This window comes from Scyliorhinus canicula, chromosome 10 (genome assembly GCF_902713615.1).
Source record: "Scyliorhinus canicula chromosome 10, sScyCan1.1, whole genome shotgun sequence".
Lineage (NCBI taxonomy): Eukaryota > Metazoa > Chordata > Chondrichthyes > Carcharhiniformes > Scyliorhinidae > Scyliorhinus > Scyliorhinus canicula.
The window spans coordinates 99,172,929-99,192,083 of NC_052155.1; the positions used below are offsets into that span (position 1 = coordinate 99,172,929).

Here is a 19,155-nt window from a genome sequence, read left to right on the forward strand (position 1 = left end):
CAACCTTGCGCACGCGGTTTGAGGCGTTTACCCTCCGGAGCACCCCACACCACAGTCCTTCCTCATACCCTCCCCCAACTCTTCCTCCCATTTAATCCCCTCCAATGATACCTTGTCCTCCCCCAGAATGCTCCCATAGATCGCTGACACCACCCTCCCCCAGCAATGTGAAGGCCAGCACTATTGAGGAGCCTCGAGCCTCCTTCCTGGCAACATCCCGTACCTGCAGATATCTCCTTGCCCCAGCCCATATTTCTCCTCCAGCTTCGCAAAACGGCCACCCAGAAACCAATCCTTTAATATCCAACTCTCATCTCCGAAAACTGCCAACCCACTTCCTGGCTCAAACCTATGGGGCTATATTCTCCGCCTCACCACATTTCTGTTTCACCCCGCTGGCTGGATGCTCCGTTATGCCGGCTGCTCAATGGGATTCCCATTGTGGGGCAGCCCCATGCCGTCGGGAAACCCCTGGGCTTCTCTCTCCTCTCCTCTCCCCCCCCCCCCCCCCCCCCCCCCCAACCCCCAAAACCTTTTATTTTTGATACTGTACACGCTGGGCCTAGGGCCCAAACTCTGTAAAATCCTCAAATCTGCAGACATCTGCCCAAACATCCCAGATATGGGGTCTGGTAGCTGTAGATGTATCTAGATAGATAGATCACACATCTATCTTGAGATCTTCAATGATATGATGTCTATTCTTCTGTGTTAAATTTATTGTATAACTATTGATAATTGGTGGTAAGGCTCTGGTGAAGCTAGATTTGAATTCCGTTTTGAAAGTGTTGCCTATATTGCTTTGTTTGAAAGTTAGTCACTTTTAAACCTCCAACTGCATTTTTGTAGATTAAACTGCATAAGTCTGAAAAATCTTTGCATTTGTTTTGTAGGGCTTTATCCCCGCCTGTACCCTGAATTGTCTCAGTTTATGGGACTTAATCTGAATGAAGAAGAGATAGAAAAGAGTATGGCTATGGTTGCAGTGCCACAGGCAAGTGATGTATTTCTTACTACTTTTACCTTATGACATGAGTTTCCGTGAATCACCACCCCACCTCTCTCTCAACACCCTCACTTCAACCAAAAACAAATACACGTAGCAAAGACAAATACATGTAGCAATGAAATCTCAATTGACATACTGTGGCCAAGTTAAATCGGTAACCAAGTTGAAATCTGCAGAATATGACCAGGAAAAGTGCTACTCAGATCGTCATCTCTATGTTCCGCATCAGTGAAAACCTAAAACTATTTTGGTAATGTAAAAGATTCCAGATCATAGTGTGAACAGACATGTAATGCTTTTCAAAGATTTCAAAAATATTATTTGGATATACTTCTATATCTGACAGCAAACTGTTGCTAGACCATCTAGCATAAATAACATGGTGGCACCAGTAACTGGAACCGATTTGGGCCTTCGGCGAGCTGAAATCAAACAGGGTATCCGGGAATTAATTCTCTGCAAGGATCAGGATGGAAAGATTGGCATTCGCCTCAAATCAATTGACAATGTAAGTGCCACTCACTAGAGCTCTACACATGGATTTATAATGTTGAGAACATTAGAGTCAACAAAATGTACCAGGAAACTGGTAATGATACTCAGTTGTTTATTGAAAAAGGGAGGTTTCATCAATGCTTTAATTGTTTACCCGGGTGCCTTGGATGTTTGGAAGGTTCTTGTTGGGCTAACGTTCAGGTAAAAAAAATATTTTATTTTCCCCTGAATTATTTACATTTTAAGCAACTAGTATTTTTCATCCACCCAACTTAAAAATCTCATTGTCTTGCACAAAATATGTCTCTTATGACTATGCTGATTTTGAGGGTAGCTATTGATGGGGCTGAAGAAATGGTGTCTGGTTTGCTTGTAAGTAGCTGATACTTTTGCAAATATGCCCTTTATCAGCCAATCGCATATTAGCTGATGTCATGGCGATGGCTTAGAGCCCAGACTATTTTGTCTCCATCTTCAGCTGTTTCATCAATGACCAAGGTCAGAATTGGAAATGTTCGTGGATGATTGCGCAATATTCAGCACCATTTGTGACTCTTGACACTGAAGCAACCCATATCCATAGGCAGCAAGACCTGGATAAGATTTGTGCTTAAACTGATTAATGACGAGTAACATTCATGCCACACAAGTGCCATCTCCAAAAAAGAGAGAAGCTAACCATTTCCCCTTAATATTAAATGACAATACCATTATCAATATCCTGGGTGTTACCATTGACCAGAAATTGAACTGGTCCAGCCATATAAATACTGTGGCGATAAGAGCAAGTCAGCGGTTGGGAATTCTGCAGAGAGTAACTCACCTGCTTACTCAACCTGCCACCATCTATAAGGCACAAGTCCAAAGCGTGGTTGAATACTTTCCACATGCCAAATGAGTGCAGCTTCAACAACATTCAGGAAGCTCGACACCCAGAACAAAGTACCCTGCTTGATTTGGCACACCATCGAACACCTTCAACATTCAATCTCTCCTCCACCAGCGCATAGTGGCAGCAGTGTGTTCCATCTCTAAGATGCACTGCAGGAACTCGCCAAGGCAGAAGATTCATTAGAACACAACTATCACCTGCAAATCCGCCCCCCCCCCCCCCCCCCCCCCCCCCCCCCCAACGTCACAAACCATCCTGACTTGGAACTATATTGCCGATGCTTTACTGGGTCAAAATCCTGGAACTCCTTTCCCAACAGCCACTGTGGTGTACCTATACCCGATGGACTGCAGAGATTCAAGATAGCTCACCACCACCTTCACCTGGTCAATTGGGGATTGGCATTAGAGACCATTGTGCCTGTGCTGAACATCTACCCAACTGCCAAACACAGCTCATTCTTTTATCCCTGACTACTATGAATGTTCCCTTAGTTGTATATCCAGTTCCTTTTTTGAAAGTGCCTTGAATCTGCTTCTGACTTTTTTTCAGACAGTTAATTCCATATTGTAACTTATCTCTCTGGTTTGAATTCAGAAACAATTTGGAATGTCATTGAAATAGGAACTGGAAAAATGCAAACATTCCTTTTAAATGTTTTGGTCTTTATGCAGTTTTTATTTAATTGAATAAGATGCTGTTCTTTGGACATTTTTGCACCAAATCTTGAGCAATTGGTAATCCAAAAAGCCATCAAGGCTGCTAGAGTTAGAAAATAATTTAAACTGGCCTTTCCAAATTATAATGTACTGTAATTTGCAATCCTATAACAAAGTTTGTGGTCAGACTTTTAATACCTTTTTTTGAAAAGAAAATTCACCTAGCTCCCAACAAAAAAACCTTGTGAAACCTAATGTGCTTGACCATGTTTCTTGAAGGAATTTTGAAATGCCTCTGACAGATGAGTGAAGGATGCAAGGAAGCTGTCGCTATGTTTTTTTAAAAATGCTTTGCTTGAAAGGCATTGGATCATATTCGTGCATTTACCGTCTGTTGGTCTCTAAAACCTCTGCCAGAGGCATATTCCGTTCTGGATGAAGAACTAAGAAACCTAGCAACTTTTACTGCAAGGTGAAACATTTATGAAATGTTTCAACATTTCCAGATGTATAATGTTTCAATGACCCCAAAGCTGCTCTTTTTGACACCTTTTTGGTTTAAAATTTTCCATTGGTTCAATAAAACATTAATTTAAGGGAAGGCTAGATAGTTATGCAAGGAATAGAAAGATATCTAATGGGCAGTGAGGAAGGAGGTTGGACAGGCTTTTAGGCTGAATATCCTGTTTCAGTGTTGCATAAGTATTGTATGTAATATACAGGTTAGACCAAATAAGGACATGTTTCCTTCTGTAAAGGCTCTTGATGTGCCAGTTGAGTTTTTGCTTTGCAGTTAAGCAACACTTGTCATTTAACTTGTTTCTCCACTGACCTTAATCTTTACTCCACTCAAAGAAAACGCCATTAATAATTAACAATCCTTATTTGTGCTTGCTTTTTAAATGGTTTCTATTTCTTATGATTAAATTTCTGATGCACGTTTGTTTATTTAAATTTGAGTTGGAGGAAGCGTTTGTTAAAATATACAAATTAATCCTAAATCTTGCAGACTTTAAAAAAAAAAGTGGTGGAGTTTAACTGCATTTCATGTTCCTGAACTTTTACTTGTATCAAGTTTGTTTAAAAACAATTTCACCAGATTATTGTAGCCATGCATCGATACAATAATGTGTTTTTGCATAAATTACAATTGACATTACGAAACTCAATATTTGCTATTGGAAATAGATTAATAACAGTTGTATGGTCTATGACCAGTGGTAGCACGTGTGTTCTTTTTATGGTGCAATGAGGAAGGAGAAAATTAATGAATGTTTTTTCCATTGCATTTCTTCTTTGCTTGCAAGGGTGTCTTTGTCCAACTCGTACAAGCAAACTCGCCTGCCTCTCTGGCTGGATTAAGGTTTGGTGACCAGGTATTACAGATAAATGGTGAGAATTGCGCAGGCTGGAATAGCGACAAGAGTCATAAAGTCCTGAAACAAGCCTCTGATCAAAAGATTAATATCATAGTTCGTGACAGGTAAGAATGTGCTCTTTCAGCTGAAACTGTTAAAATTCCTGATGGAGGTTGCTTTTTATTTTGTTCTAAAAAGGTTGGAATTTTGTCACAGTCTTTAAATTTAACTACTGGTTGGTTGAACCATGCAGGTGTGAACCTAGATATCCCATGTAAGAGTTTTATTTTAGTTTGGCCATGGAGCACCATGCTGTGTAAAGAATGGATTCCTGGGAATTTAAGTGAGGTGGCGTAGCTAATTGTCTTGTCCCATGAAGGCATCTCCTGTTCATAACTTTAAATATGGACTCCATTCCGTATCCAATTTTCTGGAACTGCCTTTTCTGAAAAATTGACTTGTCGAAACCTTGTGTCTTGCACTCATCAGGACAGAATCTTAAGAATACCAAATCTCAAAATTGAACAAAAATTGCATGCAAAGAGGGTGCTGATTGGTTGGTAAGTGACTCTGATGGGACTTAAATGAGAAGAGGTACGAACTCCTCGGTTTCCCCGTTATCTCGCCACAAACCAGCGTCCAATGAAGACGCTGAGCACTTGAAAGTGCACCTAGCTGATGTAACGCACATATTACAGGGTACACAAAGTTTGGCTGATTTTTCACATCGCACAAATTTCTGGTAGCATACAATGTCAGCCCAGACATATGTATCTGTAAGCATGACAAAGGAACTTGAATAGTCATCCTTAACCAGCGTGACTATATTGACAAAATGCATGCTGTCCTTAATGACGGATCCAAATTCATATCCATTGGACTTGCCGCTAAACGTGACCATGTAGCCCTGCTCAAAAACAAGTTACACAAACACTTGTTATACTTGTGTAAGAGTAACAAGCTCCCTGGTGGTGTATATGATGGAATTCATCCTCATGGTTCACAACATCTACCTAGTATGGGCTGTCCGAGATACGTAAAGGTGATGTTCTCTATGACTGGTTCTGCACAGCACTAATTTATTGAGTGAGTGACAAGTTCTGAGCACATTTTCCACAAATACACTGAAAGATTCTTTCACCTTTGCCAAGACCATACAAAACTTGCATATCGATAACACTGCTGCGTCTATGTGCTCATTCGACATTACTAGTCTATTCATTAATGTACTTCTGAAGGAAATTGTGCACAATGTCAAAATATCATTGTGATCTTGATTCACTGCCGTTGTTTGAATCTGCATTTTATGAACTCAACAATTTGTATGTTTTAACAAGCGTATGTCCAAATACATGGTGTTGCAATGGGATCCCCTCTACACTCAGCCCTCGTAAGCATCTTCGTCATCGGTTGACATGAGAAACGCTTCTTTGTTGGAATGATCCCTAACCATCTACCCTTTGCGTATTTTGATTTAGTAGATGATACGCTTGCTATATTTGAATTTGCAGCTGTATGTAAGAATTTCCTTGCACACCTTAATAGGCTCCATCCTGCGCTCAAATTCACATTTGAAATAGAGCACTTCCCTTTACTCAGCACATTAAGGAACCTGTCAATGGATTCTCTAATGTTGTGTACTGCAAGCCCACATTCACTGATCAATATACCCTTGGATGCTAAGATTATTCTTGTGAGCAACCTTTATAAATAGAGCCATTTTTGCATTGTGCAAGCATGATGTGGTGCAAGCATGATGTTGAAATGGTATCTCGCAGCTATCTGTAGGATATTGGCCATCCCAATCAGATAATTGCTTGCTGTATATTGCACAAACTCAAAAGGGCATAAAGCTGTCACTTTTGGACCTGAAAAACATCCACTATATCTCAAATCAGTGATTTCAGGGGCTGTTTAGAACAGGGCTAAATCGTTAGCTTTGAAAGCAGACCAAGCAGGCCAGCAGCACGGTTCGATTCCCGTCACAGCCTCCCCGAACAGGCGCCAGAATGTGACGACTAGGGGCTTTTCACAGTAACTTCACTTGAAGGCTGCTCGTGACAATAAGCGATTTTCATTTCATTTCATTTCAAATTACCCTGGAAGGATAAGCTGTCTCAAATATTTGAGCAGCAGGTGAAGTTATATGTTTCACCCTTCTTCTATAGTAGAACACAAGTGTATTCTTCACTAACCAGAATCTACTGTCAAGCCAAAAAGACTACGGTCTACTACACAAATGAATGATGTATATAAGTTTCAGTGTCAGTGTGATGCCAGGTAAGAAGGCTACACATTGCAATGACTGGTGAATCATACCAGACAGAATGCTCCTTCAGTTCGCAACAGGCAAAGTATTGACTTTGCAACCAGCGAGTGCTTACAAAGCTGGAACATAGTGATGAATGGGATTCTACTAAACAATCCCAAAACAACCAATTTAGGAATATCAGTTGGGCTTGCAATGTAGCTCACGTATGGATGCTAGAAACTACACGTAGCTCACTTATGCATGCTAGAAACTACATATATTCACACAGGGTCCTGTACTATGCAAACCAAAAGACTATGTCCATGCATTGTTCCTTTTTCAATTAAACCGAAACTTGGGCGACAGCCATTCTGTGGTTCATTGCCTTGACCAATCAGTCTATGTAAACAAATGTTTGAGAGTTTACTGTTCTCTGGTGCAATCTCCATTGCTATGTCTCTACAAATCAGGGCCCGCTTGCCAACCCATCAGTATAAATTGTTCCCATTGAGAGTTGATATTCTTGTGATTCTATCCTGATGAGTGCAAAATTAAAACCTTCAGCAACCTTTACAACAATGTTTGTTTTGTTCTACCAAGCAATAAATTGTCTTTTATTTGAAACGGGCACCAACCTCCCCGTGTTTGCGTGCGTTTCGTCCCCACAACCCTAGGATATGCAGGGTAGATGGATTGGCCAAGCTAAATTGCCCTTAATTGGGAAAAAATGAATTGGGTACTCTAAATTTATATTAAAGAAAAAAAAATGGGTACCAACAAACCTTTAGAGGCTGCCAGAGGCCAGGTGACGTTTGCAAGCCTCTGGCAAGTTCTGAACTGCAAGTGGATTTCTCTGGTGCGGCGAGACGACCCCTACCAACTCAGTGGAAGGGATTTATAAAATGGCTGAAGGAGCATGCTGTTTGGTATGATTCACCAGTCATTGCAATGAGCTGAGAAGATTTAATATCAAATTAAGTCTCAAGTGAGCTAATTGTAGCCGGTATAAAAATGGGTTATCACTTGTTCCCCCAGTCCATCAATCACCATGGCTCCAATTCATTGTGTAAACAATGGAAGCCACGCCACTAAAATTTGTCATAGTGAGAAAAAAACGGCTGTAGATAACATTTATTACTCCAAGAAACAAAGTGAAATGGTTAGTTTACGAAGACCACCCACTGCAGAATACCAGCTGCTGAACAAGGCAGGTAACATCTATACCATTGTAAACTTGAAACCTGCTGTCTGGGGCTGGTTTAGCACACTGGGCTAAATTGCTGGCTTTTAAAGCAGGCCAGCAGCACGGTTCAATTCCCGTACCAGCCTCCCCGAACAGGTGCCGGAATGTGGCAACTAGGGGCTTTTCACAGTAACTTCATTGAAGCCTACTCGTGACGATAAGCGAATTTCATTTCATTTCATTACAAGTCTCTCAGTCGGATTCCTATTCCAAGTCCACCTGTAAAGAAACTTGAACTCATGAAGAAAAAATGATAGGTGACATGACTCCTGTTTTGAATCCAACTAAATACTCTTGGATTGAAAATGCCACTTTCAAACGTCCCGCAGCAACTGTTTCCTACTATGAGTCAAACACCTGAATTATGAACTAGGCTTTTGTTTACAACTTGTAAAAGGTGCACTCTTTTCTTGAATTGTATCTTTCTCAAGTGTGTGAGTCATAGTTAGACTTTTGGGGTAAATGCATGCTAAATAATCCTATTTATTTAAACCTCCAAAAGCTAGATTTAGATATGTATATTGAGTATTTTCTAATTAATACAAATTGGGTAGTAACAATGGGTATAACTGTTAGTCAAGATGAGAAAAGGCCATCAGGTTCATATTAAATCATATTTTTCTACTGGGCTCCTCCTTTCCTCCTCTTCTCCCCACTTCCCCTCCTGGGAGAGACCGAAGAAAAACAATGCCAATGATAAAGAGCTGATACAAAAGTTTCTTGTTTTCTTCTCTGTTCCCTTGAAAGCTAATTTGGTAAACCACAAAACACGCTAACCTGTCAGTTTTTGCCTTCCCTCAACTGTGATCTTGTAAATTTTCAAAATTGCGTTCCAAAATTCTGTTCATTGGCAATGGCTCCAAGTTCTTCATTGCTGCCGATTAGTGTTTTAATCCTTTCATGACTTTTCTCTGACCTTTACCATGCCGCCGCCTTCATCATTCCCTGTTTTCTCTCACCTGACCTTTTCCAATTCACTGACTCTGGCCTGTCGTATGTCCTATCCATTCTTAATGTGCCTTGATATTCTAGAATTCATTGCTTAAACCCGACTGTTTCTCAGATTATCTCCTTATACAGGCCCTTCTTAAAATCCACCTCTGACTGACTAATCTTTTGGTAACTCCTATTATGTCCCTTTGCTTGGCATATATTCATTTTTGGTCATGCATCCATGAAGCATTCTGGAAGGATTTTTCAATGTTAAATATTTTCTTGAATGGCTTTTGTGATACCGATATTTCCAATATAAAGAGCCACAGCTTATTCGGATGTCTCTTCTGAGCAATCGCAACTCTTAGATTTATTGTTCCTGTGTTTTTATGGTTGACCTAGATGAGAGAAAATTGGGCTAAAATGGTTTAAAATACAGAATTTTGCCTTTTAGTGCTATTCAAATAGTTTCAACAGGCTTGATTCATCAGCCTAACAGGATGAATTGGATTGTTCAGTGACACTCTGGTTCCCAATGTCTACAGCAGAACTTGGTAAAATAAGCTATTAAGGATAAGGCAATGAATGTGCAAACTCAGTTTCTGTGGTTCAAAATATTGTGGTGCTGCTTTTTCAAAATTTGAGGACCATAATTTTTTACATTACGCTTGGAAAAATATATTTATGAATTTAATAAGAATATCCAGTTTGCAGAGTCGATTTATAATGCATTGGGTCATTAAAGTTGAAATGCAAGATTGATGACAGCACGGTAGCATTGTGGATAGCACAATGGCTTCACAGCTCCAGGGTCCCAGGTTCGATTCCGGCTTGGGTCACTGTCTGTGCGGAGTCTGCACATCCTCCCCGTGTGTGCGTGGGTTTCCTCCGGGTGCTCCGGTTTCCTCCCACAGTCCAAAGATGTGCAGGTTAGGTGGATTGGCCATGATAAATTGCCCTTAGTGTCCAAAATTGCCCTTAGTGTTGGATGGGGTTACTGGGTTATGGGGATATGGGTGGAGGTGTTAACCTTGGGTAGGGTGCTCTTTCCAAGAGCCGTGCAGACTCGATGGGCTGAATGGCCTCCTTCTGCACTGTAAATTCTATGATTCTATGACACAAAGCTTCATTTTATTTGTCTAAAGTATTGAACTAGAAAGACTGGAGCCCTGGAAAGGAATGGATTTAAAATGAGCAAAAGGACATGCCTGTATTTATGTTGCACCATATTGCAATCTCCTAACATCCTGAAATGCTTCACAGTTAAAGAATTGTTTTTGAAGCAAGACCACTGTTGTTCACACAAATGTTGCAGCCAGTTTGGCATCACAGGGTCACAAACAGCAAAGTAATATTTACTTTGTTTTATTTGTTACAGGACAAATGTTCAGGACAATGTGAGAATGTTGCTTTTAAAATGCTTTTTTAATTCGTGCGAGGTGGTAGATGGGACCTCAATTTAACATTTAATCCAAAAATTGGAAATTCTAATTTCAGCCCCATGCAATGCAGGGAGTAGCAAATATACGTACAATGTTGTATTTGAAACTTTGAAGGGACAGGAGAGGAAAATTAAATGCTCCTGTTCTTTTGGGTTTAAGCAACAATGATCTATCATGGTTATTAGTTCATTGTATCTATAAGCTCATGGGACTTCATTTTTGTGTAGGCCCTTTGAACGAACCATCACTATGCACAAAGACAGCACAGGGCATGTTGGCTTCATTTTCAAAAATGGAAAAATCACCTCGATTGTGAAAGACAGCTCTGCAGCCAGAAATGGACTCCTAACAGAACATAATATCTGTGAGATTAATGGACAGAATGTCATTGGACTGAAGGTAAGGAGTCACCCTTTTGTGCAAACGTGCCGCACCCCTAACCAAGTTGCTCCTGTACAACTGTAACACTGGCATCTACCTGACAATGCGAATAATTCCTTCACTGTCGCTGGAGCAACATCCTGGAACTCTCCCTAACAGTACAGTGGGTGTACCTACACCTCGAAGACTGCAGTGGTTCAAGAACGCAACTCGCCACCACCTTCTGTCGGGCAACTAGGGATGGGCAATAAATGCTAGCCTAACCAGCGAGAGACACATCCTGTAAATTAATTTATTTTTTTTAAATAAAAATTTTGGGTCACTATTGAGTCGAGATAAAATGCTTAAATCCTTGTTGATTGGTGGCAGATGGAAGGCTTGGAATGGGGCCTTCCCATTAGTGGCACCGATGCTTTTGGGAGGTTTTGCATCCTGCCAGTGTGGTGTGTTCCGACAGATGACGGTTGCTAGCGATGATGTTGATCCATCTGAATGTCTCCACTCTGCGGTGCAGGTCGTCAAAGCCCAATTTGAAGCGTTGCGAGGTGCTTTCATGGAGGCATTTGAGGTCACAAGATCCTTGTAACACAGAGCACAGTCTTTGGTGGATCGAGGGTGCACATTTAATCCTGTCTCTGAGACCTGGGGTCAGGTTGGCCTCCCAACCTCTTCCTGAAGTCGGTCGAGAGAGGCTGGGGACGGCTGAGCCCGCCATCTATGTTCGTGTTTTTTAAAACTTTTTTACTTGTGGCAGCGCCTTTTTCTTTTTTTGGGCCTAGACGAACTATTATTCTAAGATTAAAACAAATTACTGCAGATGCTGGAATCTGAAACAAAACCAGAAAATACTGGAAAATATCAGGAGGTCTGACAGCATCTGTGGAGAGAGAACAGAGCTAATGTTTTGAGTCTGGATGAGTCTTCGTCAGAGCTTCTCTATTACTAGCAATAGCGACACAGTGGGTAGCACTGTAGCTTCACAGCACTAGTGTCCCAGGTTCGATTCCCGCCTTGGGTCACTGTCTGTGTGGAGTCTGCACGTTCTCCCCATGTCTGTGTGGGTTTCCTCCAGGTGCTCGGGTTTCCTCTCTCAAGTCCCGTGCTGTTGGGTAATTTGGACATTCTGAATTCTCCCTCTTTCTCCTTCAAGCGCCGCAATGTAGCGACTAGGGGCTTTTTATAGTAACTTAATTGCAGTGCCTACTTGTGACGATAAAGATTATTATAATTATTTTGTCTAACTTTTCTTCCAGAGATTTCCACAAAATAGTTTCCAATTTTCCCTTGTGCATAAGTAATCTCGTTCTTTTCAAATGCTACTGTTGAGCCTTCTAGTCCTTCATCCCTTTAGGACAGTCAATAACTTTAATTAGATTGAGCTTGCTCTGGTAAAATATGGGTTCAAATCTAACCTATCACAAGTAATTTGGCTAGGTTAGCATTTATTGCCCATCTCTAATTGCGCTTGGTAGGTGCTGGTGAACTGCCTTCTTGAACCACCCTGGTCTATGTAGTGTAGGTACACCCACTGTGCTGTTAGGAAGGTGGTTCCAGGATTTTGACCCAGCAACAGTGCAGGAATGCCATTACAGTTCCAAGTCAGGATGTTGTGTGGCCTTGAGAGGAACTTGCAGGTAACGATGTTCCCATATATCTGTTGCTCTTGTGTACAGGGCATAGATTGGGCAATTTTCCACATTGTTGATATCATTGCTGTAGCTGTACTAAGAATAGACTTGGGTGTGCCTAATTCTGGAGCACAAGACTTCAATATTATTTCCAAAATGTTGTTACGGCCCATAGCCTTTGCGGTGTCCAGTACGTTGACATCATGTGGAGTGAATTGGATTGGTTGAAGACTGGCTTCTGTGATACTGGGAGCTCGAAATGAGGCTGAGATGGTTCATCCACTTGCCACCTCTGGCTGAAGGTGGCTGCAAACACTGTCATTGTCTTTTGCACTAATGTGCTAAACTCGCCATCGTTTGAAGGTGGAGATATTTTTGGAGCCTCTTTTAGTTATTTTAATTGTCCTCCTCCATGTATGACTGAATGTGGGAGACATTCACAGTAGATTGTAATCCATCTTCAAAACGTAACCAGATATAGAGCTGTATAAGAGGGAGAAAAGACTGCCAAGTGCTACGAATACAAAAAGTTTCTGGTCCTTTTTTCAAAATTGTGCTAATTTGATGTGCATGAAATAATTTGAAGTAGTTTATAAAATTGCTAAATGTTTTTTTTTGTTTGAATAGGATACACAAATTGCTGACATTCTGGCAACAGCGGGGAATGCAATAACCATTACCATCATGCCTTCCTATATTCATGACCACATGATGAAAAGGTAAATGCTGATTATAGTATGTTTACGGGGTATTTGTCAATAGCATCACTTCTTAAAACAGTCTACTTCAAGATGAATACTTTTTCGCACAACAACTGCAGCATTCCAAGGACAAGACACATCACTATTACAGGGTAACTAAGGATGGACAATAAGTGTAGCCTTAGCAAGGTCACGTACATCACAACCAATTTAAAAAAAAAAAACAATGAAATTCTGTAAACATAATTTTTGGCTGTTTGAAAACAAGATTTAAAAATGTTTGACAGCCTTTTTGATGTGCTACAATTCTGAAAATTAATTACAAATTTCACATTCAAAAACTGTAGTCTTTGCCCTTAAATGCAAAATGTTATTTGGAAATATAATTTATTTAACCATTGGGCGCTTTCAGGAAAACCCCATGAAATTACTTTTGTTTTAGCGCCTATAATGTTTTCATCAATTTGTCACCAATCCAATTGATCTGAAGGCTGCCAGCCGATCAGATTGCTCTGGAGTCTTGGATATTCTGGTGGCTAATCTCCAGGACTCTACTGTGAGCTTCTCAGGAAAAAAAATCATACTATATAAATGTTTTTAAACAATTTGTTTTTTGAACATTTCTGTTAAATAGTTATGAAAACATTGGACTTGTGGGGGCTGGGGAAGAAAGCTGTTTGGATGATTCTCAACAGCCGGTAGATAATGAGTCTATTCATTTTCTAATTAGTGTGGGAAGATGATGCACTGCAAGGAATGACATTTTGGAAAATCAGTAGCGAGACTGTAGGGGTGGGATGGATCAAGGCAGGTCATGTGATGAACCGTTCAGGCAAATGTCTTTCTAGGATTTTTACTTGATCTGCAGAAATGTGTTAGCATCTTTAAATTTTACACAGTGGTTGATTTTAGCTGCAATATAGTGCATTATAAAACAAGATATTAGCTGTAAAATCAAGACAGTAATTTCACTCTTGTTGGCAAGTACATCACTTGTGGTATTGAAACATAGTCTAAATACAATTTCACCGTGTTAGTTTACTGATGGCAGCCGAGATAGATTTGCAGGTATAATTTGTCCTCTATATAAGATGTGGAAAAATAGGCCAGAGTTCCTAATCCTGATTGTTATCCATTGAGCCCTGTTGGAATTGTACTTTAAAAGCATAAGAAAATAAATGCAAGAGTTTAGGTTATTTGACCCTACAACCTGCTCTGCCATTCAATAAGATTATGACTGATTATATACCTAAACTCCACCTATGCCCATAATCCCTTGATTGCCATAGTTTCTAAAATTCTCTATCAGTCTTGAATATGCTCAAACTGCTGAGCATCCACAGATTTATAGACCCAAAAATGCACCACCTTTTGAAGACATTCTTCCTCATCTCAGTCATAAATGTCTGATCTATTAAAAGACTAACTTCTAGTTCTGGACTCCTTGGCCAGGGGAAATATCCTATCTGTTAAGAACCTTAAGAATTTTTACATTTTTCAAAGAACATTCATTCTTCTAAACTTGAGGGAACATAAACCTAATCCACTTCTCACCTCTTGAGGAGTATTGTCATCCCAGGAAACAATCTAATGAACCTTTGTTGCATTCCCTATAAAGCAATTATATCCTCCTTTGGGTAAGCAGACCAAAACTTTTACAATAGTACTCCAAGATCCTAATCACAGTAAGATCTTTTTATTCCTCTGTATTAAAGATTAATATGCTATTTATTTCCTAATTGCTTGCTGCATTAATATGTTAACTTCCATGTACAAAGACACTCGAGTCTCTTTGAATGCCAACATTTCCCAAGCCCTTCATTGTTTTGCTTTCTAATTCCAAATGGTTAACGCCGCATTTATACGCATTCCACATGTTTTCCCCCTCTCAATTTGTCTATGTCTCTTAAAGGTTTACTTTCTCGCCTAACTTGGATACATAATGCTTGGTTCACTTGTCCGTCATTAATACAAATAACTGAAGTTCAAACACATCCTTGTGGTGCCCTGCCAGTTATGACTGTCCTTCCAAAAGCATTCCATTTATTTGTACTGTTTGTTCGCCATGAAACAATCCTCTATCCATGTTGCAATGTTACCCGCAATCCCATGAGCTAGTAATTTGTGTTGTAATCTCTTGAGTAGCGTCTATAATAATAATTATAATCTTTATTGTCACAAGTAGACTTGCATTTGCACTGCAATCAAGTTACTGGGAAAAGCCCCCAGTTGCCACATTCTGGCACCTGTTCAGGTACATGGGGAGAATTCAGAATGTCCAAATTACCTAACAGCATGTCTTTCGGGACTTATGGGGAGGAAACTGAGCAGCTGGAGGAAACCCATGCAGACATGGGGAGAACGTACAGACTCACAGACAGTGACCCAAACTGGGAATCGACCCTGGCGCTATGAAGTAACATGGTTTTGCCTTTTATAAGTCGTTCTGCCCTGCCTTTTTCTAAGTGTCCTGTAACTATGTCCATAATAAAGATGCACACGTCTTCCCTTATAGTATCAGGATATGGTTCCCTGTTTTCTTTCTCCCTCAATGGCAGGGTTGATTTGCACCTATTAGTCCATGTGAACCATTTAGAATCTAGGGAATTCTATATCAGAATCAATGCATCCACTATCTCTGTAGTCACTTAAAAAAAGGTCTATGTAGACAATCTGATCCAAGGGAAATGTTGACTTTAGTCCCATTACGCTTAAGCACCTTGATTTTACTAGACCCTTGGTTCCCCGCTGTTTCTGAAATGTTTTGTATCTTCTAGCATGAAGACGATGCAATATTTGTCGCTGCCATTGTTATCTTCCCCATTATAATTTTTGTTTCTCTACCTCTAAAAGACTTTTTTACACTTTCTTCCTTTTACATTCGCAGATAAGCTTTTACAAATTTATATCTCTTTTTTTTTCTTACTGTTTCATAAGTTATCCTTTGAATTCCAAGATTGTCAATTAGTATACCATCTACTCATTTTAGGCTTCATTTTATCTATCTTCCTTTTAGACTATTACTATCTTTAATCTCATTAACCACAGTTGGCCTACACCTGTGGGGTTTTTATTTCTTGAGAAATGGTTGCAATTTCTGAATGTATTCATTAAATGTTCTCATTGTTTATCTACCTTAATCAACTCAACACCCCTATATGTAGTTTGCTTTGTTCACATTTATGACCCTATTTGCATACTTGAATTTCACACTGAGTTTGATTATGTTTTGAATTTCATTATGATCGCTCTTCCCAAGAGGTTCCTTTTCTGCAAGGTTTTAACTAGCCTTACTTCATATTAGATCTTAAATAACAAATAACCTCCTTGATTAGCTCCCCAGGAAGCTACCTTGAATGTATTCATTAACTTGGCCTGCACACAATTGTGGCAAATTTCATTTTCCCAATCGATAGAAAGTAATGTTTCAGGTCTATCCTTCTTTAGAAGAATAAATTACCACAATTGCTGATACATGCACTCCAAAAATAATCACTTCATTGAAGATCTGTGAGGTTCTAGGGAACTCTATCCCAAGGAACATTTGTTAAATGCTGGAAAAAGGTAATGAGATAAGAAAATTGAATTCAGAAAGTGGTTTAAAATTATTAGTTGGGATTCCCTGGAGGTAAACTTGATGTGTTAAATTGTTACATTTACTCAAGTGGAAACTTGGTATTTCAAATTAACATTGACCAACTGAAAAGTTTTAGATGCAATTTTCTCATTTATATGGCTTCAGTAGACTTCAATGCTCAAGTGGAGGTCAATTTTTGAATAATAAACCGGGGAGCTGAAATTTTGAGGATTCAATGGCCTTATTTTAATAGTATGTACAATACCAGATAAAACTTTTTGCCCTTGTACCTGATTGATAAAGTATTATAGAGTTGGTGTTCTGTTGGTTTCACTGAACTACCACAATCTGGGAGTTTATTTTTTTAAATAAATTTAGAGTACCCAATTATTTTTTCAATTAAGAGGCAATTTAGCATGACCAATCCACCCATCAGGCACATCTTCGGGTTGTGGAGGTGAGACCCACGCAGACACGGGGAGAAATGACCCGGAGCCAGGATCAAACCTAGGTCCTTGGCACGGTGAGGCAGCAGTGCTAACTTACTGTGCCATCGTGATGCCTTGAGAATTTAAATCAATTTTCCTACTGACTACAGTGAATTTTTGCATTTTGCATCGCCTAAAAATTATATACAATGGTAATGGATGTGGAAAGTGATCAAAATCACAAGTCTGGTAGCGCAAGTGGATAGCACTGTGGCTTCACAGCACCAGGGTCCCAGGTTTGATTCCCCGCTGGGTCACTGTCTGTACGGAGACTGCAGGCTCTCCCTGTGTCTGCGTGGGTTTCTTCTGGGTGCTCCAGTTTCCTCCCACAGACCAAAGACGTGCAGGTTAGGTGGATTAGCCATGATAAATTGCCCTTAGTGACCAAAAAGGTTAGATGGGGTTATGGGGATAGGGTGGAAGTGGGGGCTTAAGTGGATTGGTGCAGACTCGATGGGCCGAATGGCCTCCTCCATTCTATGCTGGCTTTCTGATGGAATGTAATTTACATAGAACCTATATGATAGCTCAATTGTGTAAGGATGGCATTGATAAATAGCCAGTCAGAAATAGGCAACTGTATATGATGAGATGGAAGAGCTTACTGTTTTGGATGTGAATTACAACAGTTCAGTACTGTACTTTGAACTCCTGCAGGTTGTGTTAATCTTTCTGATTTGCACACCAAAACGTAATCCATAAATGAGTGCATGTATATCTGTATTATACTTGTCTGCATGTTTTAGATTTGGAAAGCAGCCTTTTTAAAAGATTTCTTATAGCTGTCATTTGTAAGCCAAATTATATTCATGCTATTTGACTTCTGTTTGTAATTGTAAATTAATGTATATTTTTCTATTTTATCTTTCTAGGATGGCTTCAAGCATTGTCAAGTCCCTTATGGATCATGCTGTTCCTGAGGTGTAAAGTCTCCCGGTATAGTCTTTGTCTAGTTAAAACAGTAGCTTGGATAGTACCTGGCTTACACATCAAAGCCATTTTTAAGTGTAAAATGGCTATTAACCATTGCTGCCTGACTACATATTCACTGTTAAACTAATATAAATACCAATTACGGGCTGTTTAACTCAATACTATCTATTTTCATGGCAAAGAAGTGGTGCACTAGCATCCTGTTCTGATCATTCCATATGTACGTTTCATTATTCCATAGCCTTTGATCATTTATACATGGTGTGGAATTGTGATTTGACAGTGAGCAGTTATTCCAGGAAAATTGTGTATCTTGATTTCCATATTCTAGCTAATCAATATCTATGTAGATTCTTGACAGATGTCATGTACTTAATCGGTTATTTTTGATCCTGATTATATTCGTACATTTATTCTGTATAGCCTGCCAGTAAGTTGATCCTGATTACATTAGTACATTTATTCTGTATAGCCTGCTAGTAGGTGTCATGTACTTGATCGATTATTTTTGATTCTGAGTATATTCGTACATTTATTCTGTATAGCCTGCCAGTAAGTTGATCCTGATTACATTAGTACATTTATTCTGTATAGCCTGCTAGTAGGTGTCATGTACTTGATCGATTATTTTTGATTCTGATTATATTCGTACATTTATTCTGTGTAGCCTGCTAGTAGGTTTTGAGACTATCAGTGTCCTTAAATGTCTTTTGAGATCTCTGAACACAGTTTAATTTGATAATGACAAATAAAGAATCTTGAACATTTTATGGTGTCCTTTTTTTAAGTTCTCTTTCACTTGCACTCCCTGGTGTGTGTCTCATTCTCTTTCACTCTATAATGTAAAATGTAACCACAGTATTAAAGGACAAACCATTAGACTGATACGAGTACTTTCCTAACTTTACAATCTGTGGCAATGTTGTAACATAATAGAAAACAAAATATTTGAACAAAATGTATCTTTCAGTATCCCTGATCACTATTAAATGTTTGCAACAAGTTAACATGGCAATAAATCCTTTTATATGGATTTCCCCAAGCCAGCACTTCAGTAGCAGTCTCAGACTGTTCAATTCCCCGTCATAGCCACAAAAAAACTTAGATTAGAGGGACTTAAAGAGGGCTGATATTTCTTAAGTGGTGTAGCAATTGTTCGCTGTAT

At 39.6% G+C, this 19,155-nt stretch overlaps 1 protein-coding gene across 1 annotated transcript in view; it reads left to right on the top strand.

Moving 5' to 3' along the window:
- The window catches only part of LOC119972546 (syntenin-1-like), a 53,409-nt gene extending 34,651 nt beyond the window's left edge, over nt 1-18,758 (top strand). Inside the window, exons 4-9 of the mRNA XM_038809418.1 lie at nt 894-994; nt 1,356-1,517; nt 4,363-4,538; nt 10,510-10,681; nt 12,919-13,010; nt 17,930-18,758. Of these exons, the coding sequence (XP_038665346.1) occupies nt 894-994; nt 1,356-1,517; nt 4,363-4,538; nt 10,510-10,681; nt 12,919-13,010; nt 17,930-17,984 (758 nt within the window). The 3' untranslated portion in view covers nt 17,985-18,758. The remainder of the gene's footprint in view (nt 1-893; nt 995-1,355; nt 1,518-4,362; nt 4,539-10,509; nt 10,682-12,918; nt 13,011-17,929) is intronic.
- The last annotated feature ends 397 nt before the right edge of the window (nt 18,759-19,155 follow it).